Source organism: Chiloscyllium plagiosum, chromosome 36 (assembly GCF_004010195.1).
Source record: "Chiloscyllium plagiosum isolate BGI_BamShark_2017 chromosome 36, ASM401019v2, whole genome shotgun sequence".
In the NCBI taxonomy this organism is placed as follows: domain Eukaryota; kingdom Metazoa; phylum Chordata; class Chondrichthyes; order Orectolobiformes; family Hemiscylliidae; genus Chiloscyllium; species Chiloscyllium plagiosum.
In genome coordinates, this window is record NC_057745.1 from 37,692,396 (window position 1) to 37,706,830 (window position 14,435).

The window sequence follows — 14,435 nt, forward strand, 5'->3', positions numbered from 1 at the left end:
GGTACCTTATCAAACGCCTTACTAAAATCCATATATACCACATCTACCGCTTTCCCCTCATCAACCTCCTTCGTCACCTTTTCAAAGAATTCAATAAGGTTTGTGAGGCACGACTTGCCCTTCACAAAACCATGCTGACTATCCTTGATCACATTATTCCTATCTAGATGTGCATAAATCCTATCCCTTACAATTCTCTCTAAGACTTTGCCCACAACGGAAGTGAGACTCACCGGCCTATAGTTACTATGGTTATCCCTACTCCCCTTTTTGAACAAGGGAACCACATTTGCTATCCTCCAGTCTTCTGGCACTACTGCTGTAGACAAAGAGGACATAAAAATCAAGGCCAATGGCTCTGCAATCTCCTCCCTTGCTTCCCAGAGAATCCTAGGATAAATGCCATCAGGCCCAGGGGACTTATCTATTTTCACCTTTTCCAGGATTTCCAACACCTCTTCTCTACATACCTCAAAGTCATCCATTCTACTTAATTGTGACTCAGTATTCACATCGGCAACAATGTCCTGTTCCTGAGTGAATACTGACGAAAAGTATTCATTCAGTGTCTCCCCAATCTCTTCCGCCTCCACACGCAACTTCCCCCTACTATCCTTGACTGGACCTATTCCTACCCTAGTCATTCTTTTATTCCTAACATACCTATAGAAAGCCTTAGGGTTTTCCCTAATCCTGCCGACTAAGGACCTTTCATGTCCCCTCCTTGCTGCTCTTAGCTCTCTTTTCTGGTCCTTCCTGGCTACCCTATCACTCTCAATCGCCCCAATTGAACCTTCACGTCTCATCTTGAGATAGGCCGCCCTCTTCTATTTAACAAGGGATTCCAATTCCTTATTAAACCACGGCTCCCTCGCATGACCCTTTCCTCCCTGCCTGACAGGTACGTAATTATCAAGGACACTCAATAGTTGCTCCTTGTACAAGCTCCACATATCATTTACACTCTTGCCTTGGAGTCTACTTTTCCAAGCCACACATCCTAAGTCATGCCTCACCGCATCATAATTTCCCTGACCCCAGCTATAACTCTTGCCCTGTAGTAGACACTTATCCCTCTCCATCACGAGAGTAAAAATCACCGAATTATGGTCACTATCCCCAAATTGCTCACCTACCTCTAATTCTAACACCTGGCCTGGTTCGTTACCCAGAACCACATCCAGTATGGCTTCACCTCTTGTTGGCCTGTCTACATATTGTGTCAGGAAACTCTCCTGCACACATTGAACAAACACTGACCCATCTAACGAACTTGAGCTATAGCTTTCCCAATCAATGTTGGAGGTGAAAAACAGGAAGGAGCAGTGACCTTGTTGGGGATTTATTATAGACCTCCAAGTATTGGGGAGGCAGAAGAAGAGAGCATTTGTAGGCAGATAATGGAAATCTACAAGGCAAGTAGTTTTTTTTTATTCATTAACAGGATGAGACCATCACTGGGTAAGCCAGCATTTATTGCCGATCCCAGAGTGAACCATATTGCTGTGGGTCTGGAGTCACATGTAGGCCAGACCTGGCAAGGATGTAAGTTTCCTTAGTGAACCAGATGGGTTTTTCCAACAATTGACAATGGATTCATGCCATTAGACTCCTAATTCCAGATTTTTAAATGAATTCAAATTCCATCATCTGCTTTGGCAGAGATTATACCTGGATTCGGAGAACATTTCCTGGTTCTCTGGATGTATAGTACTGAGGTAATAACACCAGGCCAACATAAATGGTTGTAAATGTGGCAGGCCAAGTGAGAATATCAGATGAGAACATTTGGGAAATAGCAATCTTAATACAATATGGTTTATTGTTAAGTTGGAAAAGGATAGAAATCAGTCAATGATTAAGATCCCAGAAAAGGTTGACTTTAGGCGTCTAAAAGTTGTACTGGAACAGGTTGGAAATGCTGGATAAAATGGGATGAAAAAAAGGGAGAATTTCAAAAGAGGTGAATAGGGTGTAAGCCAGGTATGTACATATGAGAAATAAATACAGGGTATCAAAAGCTAGAGTACCCTGAATAATTAAGAATATTCATGAAAAAATAAGGAAGTAAAAGGAGTCTTATTATGCATACTGGAATAATATTAGCAATAAAAATCAGGAAGAGTATCTCAAATGCAGGGAAGAGGTGAAGGCATCAATAAGGAAGACTAAGAAGAAGTATAAGGAAAGGATGGCAGGCTGTGCTAAAACAAATGGGAACATGTTCTTCAAATATATTAATAGTAAAAGATTAGTGAATGACAGAGTGAGGCCCATAAGGAACAAACAGGGTAAGCTGCTCACTGAAGCAAAGCGAATGACAGAGGTATTAAATGAGTAATTAGCTTCTATTTTTTACCAAGTTAGAAAATGCTGACAATGGCCTAGCTGAAAATGAGGGTGTTGAGCAGCTGAGCAGTATAGCACTAGAGGGTCTAAAAGCCAGGTAGAGAAGTCACCAGGTTGGATTGAATGCATCCTAGATTGCTGAGAAACTAAGGGAGTAAATTGTGGCGCCATTGACAGAAATTTTCTACACCTCTCAACATAGGATGGGTCTTGGGTGACTGGAGAATTGAAAATGTGACAGCATTGTTTAAAAAGGGGTAAGGATAACACAGGAAATTACAGACCTGTCTGCTTGGCCTCAGTAGTAGGGAAAGCTAATAAAGGCCATAATATAGAATAAGGTAATTATATGCAGTAAATTTAATACTAGGCAGTCAACATGGCTTTGTCAAGGAAAGTCATGTCTGATAGATTTAATAGGGCTCTTTGAGGTGACACAGATGGTGGATGAGGGTAGTACTGTGGATGTTGTATATTTGGTCTTTCAGAAAATATTTGATACAGTGCCACATGGCAGATTGTTTAGCAAATTAGAAATGTTTGGGATTGCTGGGTCTCTAGTAATGTGGTTTAGAAGTTGGCTAAAAGATAGGAAGCAGAGAGTTTCTCAAACCGGAGGCAAGTTGAAAGTCATTTTTATAAATGATTTGGGTCTGAACATAGGAGGTATAGTTAGTAAGTTTGTAGATGACACCAAAATTGGAGGTGTACTGGACAGTGAAGGTTACCTCAGAGTACAACAGGATCTTGATCAGATGGGCCACTGGGTTGAGGAGTGGCAGATGGAGTTTAATTTAGATAAATGTGAGGTGCTGCATTTTGGAAAGGTAAAGCAGAGCAGGACTTATACACTTAATGGTAAGGTCCTGGGGAGTGTTGCTGAACAAAGAGATCTTGGACTGCAGATTCATTGTTCCTTGAAAGTTGAGTTACAGGTAAAAGGATAGCGAAGAAGGTATTTGCTATGCTTTCCTTTATTGGTCAGAACATTGAGTACAGGAGTTGGGGATCCCCCTCCCATAGCAAGGATGTTGTGAAACTTGAAAGGTTCAGCAAAGATCTACAAGGATGTTGCCAGGGTTGGAGGGTTTGAAGTATAAGGAGAGGCTGAATCAGCTGGGGCTATTTTCTTTGGAGCGCCGAAGGCTGGGGGATGACCTTATAGAGGTTTATAAAATCATGAGGGGCATGGATAGGGTAAATAGACAGGGTGGGGGAGTCCAAAACTAGAGAGCATAGGTTTAGGGTGAGAGGGGAAAGATTTAAAAGGGACCTAAGAGGCAACTCTAACACACAGAGGGTGGTGTGCTTATGGAATGAGCTGTCAGAGGAAGTGGTGGAGGCTGGTACAATTCCAACATTTAAAAGACATTTGGATGGGTATATGAATAGGAAAGGTTTAGAGGAATATGGGCCAAATACTGGCAAATGTGACTAGATTAATTTGGCATGGTCGGCATGGACAAGTTGGACTGAAAGGTCTGTTTCTGCGCTGTACATCTCTCTCTCTCTGATTCTATGGTGTTCCCCAGGAATTGGTGTTGGAACCCTTGCTTTTTCTAATGTGTGTAAAAGATTTGGAGATAGGTGTTGAGGGCAAAATCTGAAAATTTGCAGATGATCCTAAGGTAGAGAGGAATAGTGAATTGTGAGAATGAAATTGGCGACTTCAGAGGAGAATTGACAAATTGACCAAATGGGCAGACACCTGGCAAATGCAGCTCAATGTCGAGAAGTGTGACATAATGCACATTGATAGAAGAAACATGGAGAGAAAATACAGGCTCAATGGATTAAAGAGACTTCGGGTTTGCATGCATAATTCACTGAAGGTGGCCAAGCAAGTTGAAACATTTGTTAAGAAGGCTTATAGGATCCTTTATGTTATAAATAGAGGCATAAAGTAAAAAGCTAGGAAGTGATGTTACACCTCTGCAAATCATTTGTCAGACCATATTGTGTTCCAATTCAAAGAAAGATGCAGGGAGTTTAAAAAAGATTTACTAGAGTCAGAGTCATAAAAATGTACAGCACTAAACAAGCCCTTCAGTCCAAGTCATCCATCCTGACCAGATAACCTAAATTAATCTAGTCCCATTTTCCAGCATTTGGCCCATATCTCTCTATACTCCTCATGTAACCGTCCAGATGCCTTTTAAATGTTGTACTAGCCTCCTTCCTCTGGCAACTCATTCCATACATGCATCACCCTCTGTATGAAAAGTTGCCCTTTAGATCGCTTCTAAATCTTTGCTCCCTCACCTTAAGCCTTTGCCCTCTGGTTTTGGACTCCCTTTTCCTGCTGAAAAACCTTGGCTATTCACGCTATCTATGCCCCTCATGATTTTATAAAGCTCTAAAATGTCATCCCTCAGCCTCCGATCTAGGGAGAAAAGCCCCAGCCTATTCAGCCTCTCCCTATAGCTCACTCAAACTCTCCAAGCCAAGCAACATCCTTGTAAATATTTTCTGAACCCTGCCAAGTTTCAGAACATCTTTCCTAAAGCAGGGAGACCAGAATTGAATGCAGTATTCCAAAATTGGCCTAACCCATGTCCTGTACAGCTCTAATACAACACCCGAACTCCTATACGCAATGTACTGACCAATAAAGGCAAGCGGACCAAACACTTCTCTGCCTTCTTCTCTACCCTGTCTACATATGACACCACTTTCAAGGAACGATGAGCCTGTACCCCAAGGTCTCTTTGTTTGGCAACACTCCCCAGGGCCCTATCATTAATTGTATAAAGTCTTGCCCTGATTTGCCTTATCAAAATGCAACACCTCATATTTATCTAAATCAAACTCTGTCTGCCACTCTTTGGCCCATTTTCCCATCTGATCAAGGTCCTGCTGTACTCTGAGGTAACCTCTTGGCTAGGCAAAAGTGAGGACTGCAGATGCTGGAAACCAGAGTTTAGATCAGAGTGGTGCTGGAAAAGCACAGCAAATCAGGCAGCATCCGAGAAGCAGGAAAATCGACGATTCCTGATGAAGGGCTTTTGCCGGTAACCTCTTGGCTGTCCACTACTCCACCAATTTTGGTGTCATCTGCAAACGTACTAACCCTGCCTCCTATGTTCACATCCAAATAATTTGTATAAATAGTAAAAAGCAGTGTATCCAGCACTGATCTTGCACACACCTGCTGATCATCTGTCTCCAGTCCGAAAAGCAACCCTCCACCACCACCACACTGTGTCTCCTATCTATGAGTCAGTTTTGTATCCAAATGGCTAGCTCGCTCTGCATTCCATGTGATCTAACTTTGCTAACCAGTCTACCATTGGAACCTTGTTGAATGCCTTGCTGAAGTCTAAATTTTCAACTAGATTGATAATGGTTGAGGGATTTAAGTTCAAGGGAAGATTAGAGAAATTAGGCTTATTCTCCTTGGAACAGAGAAGTTTAAGAGATTACCTTATTGAGGTGCTCAAAAGAGAGCTGGATCTAAATTTGCAAGTAATGAACTTAGAGGACTATGGAAATAGGGCTGGAGTACGGGACTAGCTGGGTAACTCTTTTGGGAGCTGGTACAGAAACAATGGGTCAAATCGTCTACTTCTGTACTTCAAAATTCTATGATTCTGTTCTGTGATTCTGTGGCACATTGTAGTTGTCTTCAGGCTTGGAATACTTCTATAGATATATCTTCAGTCTGTAATTCTTAATGAAGTTGAAGAGTTTTTAAAATGATGTTTCTGGGAAAAAAAAATCAATGAAAAGCATTGAAACCCAACTGTAAATGTGCAGCTTGATTTAGAGAAGTGACACTTGTGCAAATGAATACTCCATTTGTGCTTCATTATGATGTGATCCTAGTGCATGAATTTGGGTTCTTGTTCATTGCTTCCCACATGGTGAGGTTTTGATCATGAATAGTCGTTAGGAGAAGCCAATGACAATCAGCCACACATCAAGGAGAAGGCAAAAGGATCCAGTGGTTAGTTGTAACCTAGTAGCTTTCAGGCATCTCATTGCTGAGCATCATTCAGTAGTGTTGGCTGAAATCTGAAAGTGAGGTGGCCTTCTATGATGTGATCTTGTGGTAGGGGGATAAAGCTATAACTTAAAGCTACTTTTGGAAAGTTAATAGAGGCAGAAGTGGCATCTCTTCAATGATGAATTAAGTTGTTTTCTGCAGTAAATTTTGTACAAAGCTTCCTACAGCACGAATTCAGTTGAGTGACAAATGTTTTGGCATGGGACAGCTTCCTGTGAAATTGTTCTCTTTGTGTTTTCTGTATAATTGAATCCTTGATTACTGTTTAAGCAGGCAACTGGAATCATTTATTGTATTAAGTAATTTCTCTGCAATAGGAAGTTTGAAATTATTTCTCTAAATTAAGTCTTCATGTTCTAATGAAAAAGAGGCATCATATGTCATGTCTAACATTAAATCATTGTTATCATAAGGTGCTGCTTGTGTGTAATGGCACTGTTTGTGGCCACGTTTATGGGGCTGCAGCATGAGATTGTTTATAAATTTCTAAAAGTGGAATAAATCATTTTGAAGCTACTTTAATTCTCATTTTGTACTTTCAGACCCCTGACAAAGCCTTTTACACCAGAGGAGCGTTCAGAGAGTAGTGATGAGGACATTGATTACATGACTCCGTCCTCGCTACCTGTACATGCTCCACTCTGTGTTACCACCTCGTTGGATTCCAGAGTTTTGGTTCAGTCACAGGGCAGCCACAATGCAGAGTAAGGGAAATTTTATTTTAAGCATATTTGTATTTAAGACTCCTTAGCTGCTGGAAAGCAGGTTCCTGAATTGTATTTGGGCGACATTGATTGCAACCAGATTTATTCGTGGAAAAGGCTCATAAGAAACATTGCTGCCCCCTACAGCTCCTTTTGTGTTTGTAACCAGTGCAGCTGAATATTCTTCATCACATAAAAATCTTGGGTAGCAATACTGTGATTGTGCATCTCTTTTCTGAAGTCAGTAGGCACCAGGTTATAATCTAACAGGTTTATTTGAAGTCATACAAGCTTTCGGAGTGTTGCTGAACCTGACGAAGCAACAACAGTCTGAAAGCTTGTGTGACTTCAGATAAACCTATTAGATTTATAACCTGAGGTAGTGACTTCTGACTTTGTCCACCCCAGACCAACACCAGCACCTCCATATCATCATTCTGAACAAATGACAAATAGTTGTTCATAAATCAAAGGCTATTCTTAATGTAAAGATCAATAACCATCCACCTGATGATTAAACTGAAACACGACTGAGAGGTTTTTGTAACTGAGTAATTGTTAGTGATTTTCCTTTTTTTTGTCGGTTAGAGCTTTGTCTGATTCGGACCCACTGAGGCAGATGTGCGAATTTATGTTTACCTCATCGTCTCAGGCCACAAATATAGACTTTACAACTGGTAAGATGCTTCTTTATCCTTCCAGAAACTAAGCCTTGAGTGATGTGTGCATTTTGTGCCCCTTCCAAAATGTCAATGATGTTTTCTCTATCATTTAAGTGAACATTTTAATCTCTTCCTTATCTGTAGACAATGGTGATTGTGCTATCAATGATGGGCCTGAACAAGGTGAGAGTGAAGATGAAGATAATGCATATGACTTCCCCAAACCGCCAGTGCCACTTCCTCCAGCACGTCGCACATTGTCTGATATCTCTCAAGCAAGTTCAACATTTTCCAATGTGTCTGATCAAAATCTGCCTAGTCCCAACACAGGAGGTGAGTTTTGTTTTTAGTAACGCAATTTCAAGATGTGAGCATTTTTATTTTATCCAATTTCATGACAAAATGATGATCCACCTTGAACCATTGCAATCTGTTTGGTGAAAGTGCTAACAAAATGCTGTTAGGCAGGGACTCTCAAGATGTTAACACAGCAACAGTGAAGAAATGACAATGTAGTCCCAAGTCAAGTTGGTGTGTAGCTTGGAGGGGGACTATGCAATGATAGTGATGGGAATGAATCTTTAGGGTGCTGAATAGGATACATAACAGGCAGAGTGCTTTGTCCTGGATGATGCGAAGCTTGTTGAGTGTTGTTGGAGCTGTACTCCTCCAGGAAAGTGAGGCTGATTCCATCACAGACTAAACTTGTGCCTTGTAGCTGTTGCACGGGGTTTGTGGAGTCAGGAAGAGAGCTACTTGCTGCAAAAGTCCTAGTCTCTGACCTATTCTTGTCACCACAACGTGGATATATCTGATCCAGTTCACGTTCTGGTCAATCACAATCCCCTGAAGTGTTGATACTGGGAGATTTAACAATGGTAATGCCATTGAACGTCAAGGAGAGATGGTTAGATAATTTATTGTTGGAGATGGTCACTGTAATATTTGAGTGATGTGAATTTACTTGCAGCTTATGAGCCCAAGTCTGAATATTGTTCATGTCTCACTGTAAGTGGGTATGTAATGCTTCAATATCTGCATGTGGTTGGTTTGGGTTTGTCTTGCTTTTTGCCAGGACATACCTGGACAATTTTCGCTTGGTTTGATAGATAATAGTGTTGAATCTCTACTGAATCAGCTTGGACAATAAGGTGGCTAGTTCTGATACACACCTTTTGCAAGGGAACTTGCCATATGCCTGAACATGCCATATGCCTGAAGTCCTTAAATAAAAGGTACTGGAAATTTAAATACAACAGCAATGCTGGAGAAACTCAACAGGTCTGACAGCATCTTTGGAAAGAGAAAGCAAGTTAACAATTCAAGTGCAATTACTCTTCTTTAGAACTCATCAGTGATGAGAAACATTCGAAATACATAACAGCGCAGAAGGAGAGGCTGCAGAGTTGGTTGAGGGAAAAAAAGGGATGATCAAGGGGATGCGGAGGTGAGAGACGCAGAGGCTTCAAGGAGGGCGTAAATAAATGTATTGATGAGAATGAGAAAGAAGAAATGTAAAAAGTAACCCCAAAAACTAAACGTTAGCTCTCCATAAAATCTTAAGAGGAGTTTTTGGGCTGACTGGGCTACTATGTGCTCTGGCGGTGACCAGAGAAAATTATGGGAAGTTGGTGGTCATGCTTTTCAACACATGGAAGTTAGTTAACCTGTTCAGTTGAAAATAATCATTGTGGCAAAAAGTGCCACACAGTCACCTCAGTCTAATTTTTATCCAGCTTTGCAGGCTTCATTATCTTCAGAGTTGAAAATGGATTTGAACATCTTGTGATCATGACACAATAGGAAAGATAAATGATAATGAAGTTATTTAGGCATGGAGAAGCACCTATTTCCCTGTCATTCCTGTGCTGACTGAACAACATTGGCTCCTGATTAAACAATATCTTGATTTTAAAATTCGCATCTTAAAAAAAATCTCTTCATGGTATTTTCTCTCTCACACACATCCCACCTCCCACTGTATCTGTAATCTCCTCCAGTCCCACACCCTTAGAGGCATTTGTGTTCTTGTGTTTTTGCTTTTTTGCATCATTGATGTTAATTTCTGGGCATCAGGTGGGGTGGGATGCTTGTCATTGAGCTGAAGGTCAGCATCAAAAAAAGTTTAGAAAAAGGAAAGAAAGAAATTTGTGAAAGCAAAGTTTTGTATAATTTTATATTTCAAGGGTACGTATTTAAATGGAGTGCTAATATTGAATGTGTTATGGGCCAGCAATGTGTAACATTTGAAACACGGATAATATGATACAACTTGTAAACCAGCAAGTGTTGGTACTTTAAGGTCAGGGAATAAAATTTCAGATGCTAAAAGAGAGATGCAATTTTGGATGATAAGTCTGTCTGATCAAGTGTTTCATTTTTTTTTCAGATTCATCTGCACCTGAAAGACCTCCCAAGCCATTACCTCGGCGAATCAACTCAGAACGTAAATCCGGTCCTAGTCAGTCCAACAGCTGTCATAAGACACAGCAGCAGACTCTCTCAGCTGAGATCAACAGCCTCTTGAGCCAGGGCTACTCATATCAGGATATCCAGAAAGCATTGCTAATTGCACAAAATAATGTGGAAATGGCAAAGAATATTCTTCGGGAGTTTGTGTCTGTCCCTTCCCCTGCACACATTGCAACATAGCCATCCCTTAGGACACTGCCTCCAGCTAGTCAGAGCTAGTGGTTGGTCTGATATAAGCCTTGGCTTGAGTGACAACGTGCCTCGTCTAACCCCCTCGCCTCATCAAATTGAATAATCAGGTCTGTGCAATTACTGAAATATAGAAGGATGGTAGCACCCTGCCTCATTTCCACTCCAACTGTTGGATTTTTATGAAAAAAGTTTATATGTGAAGGTATTCTTAAGATGTCTGAGGTTTGACAAATTTACAATCTTAAGGGCAGTCATCACATAAGGAATTTTGCAATCCATATAAAACTGATGCCAATTGATTACTTTGTGCAGAATTATCAGAAATGTTTGAATATTATCTCTGGTTCTAGTTCCAAAAGTATTCCAATAAAGTGGATGTACCTCCATGAATGAATTTCAAAATTATATTTTCCAAATTGGATTCTAAAGCTGAGAAATATGTATTATACACAGGCTGTATCATATTCAAACATTGTATTATTCAAAGTATGCAGTAACAGGCTTCTGTGTGCCTGTGCAAGTATTGCGTGAACAAAGTTGAAAATGTTAACAGTGAGTTGGGATTCAAAAGTTAGTTTCAGTATAAGAAGGTTTAAAAGTAGACCCAGCTTCACTTGGTATTACTTATCAATTTGTGTCACTGGGATGTACAGCTGCTGGTGTGGAATCAGGTTAGCACTTAAACCATCCAGCCATTCAGAATAAATATGTGGGTCTATTTTTGTACATGCAGGAATCATTTGCACAGAATAAAATATTAGTTAGAAAGTTGTATTTATACAGTACCGGGTTGTGTGCGTATGAAAGAGAAATTTAAAGTGAAAAGTGGATCCCAATTTACACAAATCCAAAAGAGATGTTCAGTCCAATCGTGCAAAGTTCTTGCTATAAATAAATCTGCAATGACAGCACGGGTTTCATTGTACAATTCTAATTGATGTTTTCCCCATTTGAATTATTGTGTTTGGCATGAGGTTTGAGTGTAAAGTAAGGAGCAATTAAGAATAGAAAATAGGTAGGTAACCACATGTAATCAATGCAACACTGATGCTGAGCAGGTACTAGAACAGATTGTTATTTGATCCCAGCTGATCCCTGAGAGAAATCTCAATGTTAGTTTACCAAGAAAGAACCCTCCAGGTTAAAAAATACTTGGTTTTGAATCATTGTATTACAATGCATTTAATCACAAGAATGTGACGAAAATCAGGAATTGTAAGATGCCACCTTACTCATGAAGTCCAAGAATACTATCCCTATCCTACATTGGCCATTTAGTCCCAAATGAAGACATACTTGTAGTTTCCAATATACTGTTCACCCATTATATTTCAATAAGATATTTAGCACTGAGCTATGATTCTAATTCTACTGTCTATTTTATTATGAACAAGCAAACGAAAGCCCTAATAGAAAAGCAAAATACTGCAGCTGCTGGAAGTACTCAGGTCAAGCACCATCTTTGGAGGTGGGGAGAGAAACAAAATTGAAGTTTCAGATCAATGCTCTTTTATCAGGACTGGTTTCATTGACCTGAAACATTCTCTCACTCGTGCTCCCTGTCTCCATGGAAGCATGCAGTTGTTCTGGGGTATTAGAGGATTTTCTTCTTTCTATTAATGAAGGAATTATATAAATATATTATTGTCTGAGTTGACAGATCCAAATTGTTATTTGAATTACAATTTGCCTGTACCAAGATTGAATAGGGGCAACAATCAGGATGCTGCACTTGATCATAATAGTCCCTGGACAGAGGATGGGAAAAATCGGTTTCTGATTGCTTTCCAGTGAATCCTGCAAAAGAATGGATGTATGGGTGTTCTTGGGTCAATCTCTGTGTGGCTGCATTTCTGACTGTTGGCATGTATGTATCTCTTTGTTTGATGCAGATTTTCTCCGAGCAAAGGGTTGTATGTGCCCTTTGTGACCTTGCCCTCTTTGGTATAGTAGTCTGGGTTTGTCAGACACTAGAGGGAGTCAGTGTTCAGGAGAGGAAAAGTGGAAAATCTGAAGAGGAAATGTGTGCTATGTTGAAGCAGATACAAAATTTTACCTTTTTGTCATTTACCTTGGTCTAGTTTTTCCTGTTCTGTTCAAACTACAGTGAAGAACATCTGCTGTGTTCTCCTGAGCTGTAGCTCCTGATAGCACCTTGATGAGGAATACACATCATTCTTACTTCGAGCTATATGACTATTCCTTTGCTAAAGCTGGGTTGAAATCCTTCACTTTTCTTAACAGTGCTGTAGGTGTACCTACCTGTACCATATGGACTGCAGTAATTCAAGAAAGTGGCTATCATCTTCTCAAAGGCAACTAGCGGAGGCAATAAATGTAGGTCTTGCCAGCTTCACATTTCGTACCAGAATTCTAAAAAAAGGCTTTAAATAGTTTTCAGTCAAGTCCAGAGATGTTGTAAGAATTTATTTCCGACAATGTTTCTGTTCAAAACTTGGTAAAACTAAACTGAAATAATTCAAACTGCTACAGCAGTCAAGTGAGACTAACAGCAGTATTACTGTTGCACTTTTAAATACTTTTCTTTCTTGCCCTATGCAAGCATTGATGTAGGAAGTAATTTGGGTGTGATCAACAACCAGCAAATACAACTTGACGTTACTGTGATGTTCATGAAAGGTATGTGAAAGTAGATATTTGTAAGGAAAATATCTGTACCTAACGTCAATATAGAATCACAACATGAAACAAAAGAGTAGGAGACTATTTGGGCCAATGTGCCTGTGCCAGCTCTTTAGAAAAAGTTATCTAATTAGTTCCACTCCCCACTCTTTCCCAAAAACCTTGTAAATTCTTTGACATTGTCAAAAGCACAATGGTTTCATTTTTGTTTATGTTCTACTCTGTCATCGTGTTTATAGATTTTATCAGGATAGATCAGAAATTAAAATTAAAAATTGTAGAGGGAATTCTTCAATTTCAGATTTGCAAAAAATAAAAATTTTTGAAGGAGAATTCTGGAATAGATCTTGGAAAGGTTTTACCTTGCATGTAAGGATATGGTATTCTAACTGCATAATCCTGCGATGCTGTTTTTTTATTAAAAGAGCCATTTTCATCAGTCTGTTGAATGCAAGCATTTGTGTTTATGTACTGTAATGGAGAATGGAAAGTTGACTGTGGTCAACTATCCCTTTCCCAGTACTGTACACATCTAAATATTCTGCCTGTTGTCCGGCAGAGTTGAACACTGGATGAATATGTGTAGAGTTGACTTTGATTTTTAGTATAGATATTTGTGTCTAATCATAATTTTCTAATAGCTTAATTTAATTTTATTCTTGTTTCAGCACAACTCAGTTTTCTAAACTATGTAATTACTTAAGTAAAAAGATCTTTATTTATGGGTTGCAATATTTTGATTGTAACTTGGTTGTAGCCATTTTTCAGACATTTAGTGAATAGTAGAGTTATCTGGTGTATTCTGATGTTTTGTGCCATATTTTGTTTAGGGGTGGGGTAGGTACAGAAATGATAGTTGTTAGTTATGGAGTGTAAATATCTAGTAACCAACTGTGTTTTAATATTTATTGTTATCTTAGTTACTCAGATTGGATCTGTTTGCTGTTGTGATCATTTGTACTTATTGGTCAATAGTTGGCATTAATAACTGGATTTTTTTTCATTTACCTGAAACACTGACAAAATCCTGTCAGTGTTGCACTTCAGTGTGACTGTAATTAAACATGATCCAAAATTAAAAGTCTTTCATATAAATACAATTTTATTAATGAAAGATATGCCATAATTTGGTTTCCTGGGAGGCAGATAACTTCTTAGATGAATAAGCTTTTGAGTCATGCTGGCAACTTGCACAGTATTCAGGAAGGTTGGTTGGACAGTGATTGTATGAAGATATTCCCATTTCCCAGGAGGGAAGGATTACGAGTTTGTAGTTCCACTTGCCCTCCAGAGACGTGATTGCAAATTGCAGTTGATCTAGTTCTGAAAACCTCTAGCAGTAACCTTGTATTTAGAGTGTGTCATGTTTTATCCAACTAGTTCCAATCCCCATTCTTTCCTCAAAGC

At 39.5% G+C, this 14,435-nt stretch overlaps 1 protein-coding gene across 3 annotated transcripts in view; it reads left to right on the plus strand.

Moving 5' to 3' along the window:
* cbl (Cbl proto-oncogene, E3 ubiquitin protein ligase) overlaps positions 1-13,442 on the plus strand; it is a 271,172-nt gene extending 257,730 nt beyond the window's left edge. For all 3 annotated transcript variants that reach the window (XM_043677729.1, XM_043677727.1, XM_043677728.1), the window contains 4 exons: positions 6,898-7,059; positions 7,648-7,736; positions 7,866-8,054; positions 10,111-13,442. In XM_043677729.1, the coding sequence (XP_043533664.1) occupies positions 6,898-7,059; positions 7,648-7,736; positions 7,866-8,054; positions 10,111-10,373 (703 nt within the window). In that variant the 3' untranslated portion in view covers positions 10,374-13,442. The remainder of the gene's footprint in view (positions 1-6,897; positions 7,060-7,647; positions 7,737-7,865; positions 8,055-10,110) is intronic.
* The last annotated feature ends 993 nt before the right edge of the window (positions 13,443-14,435 follow it).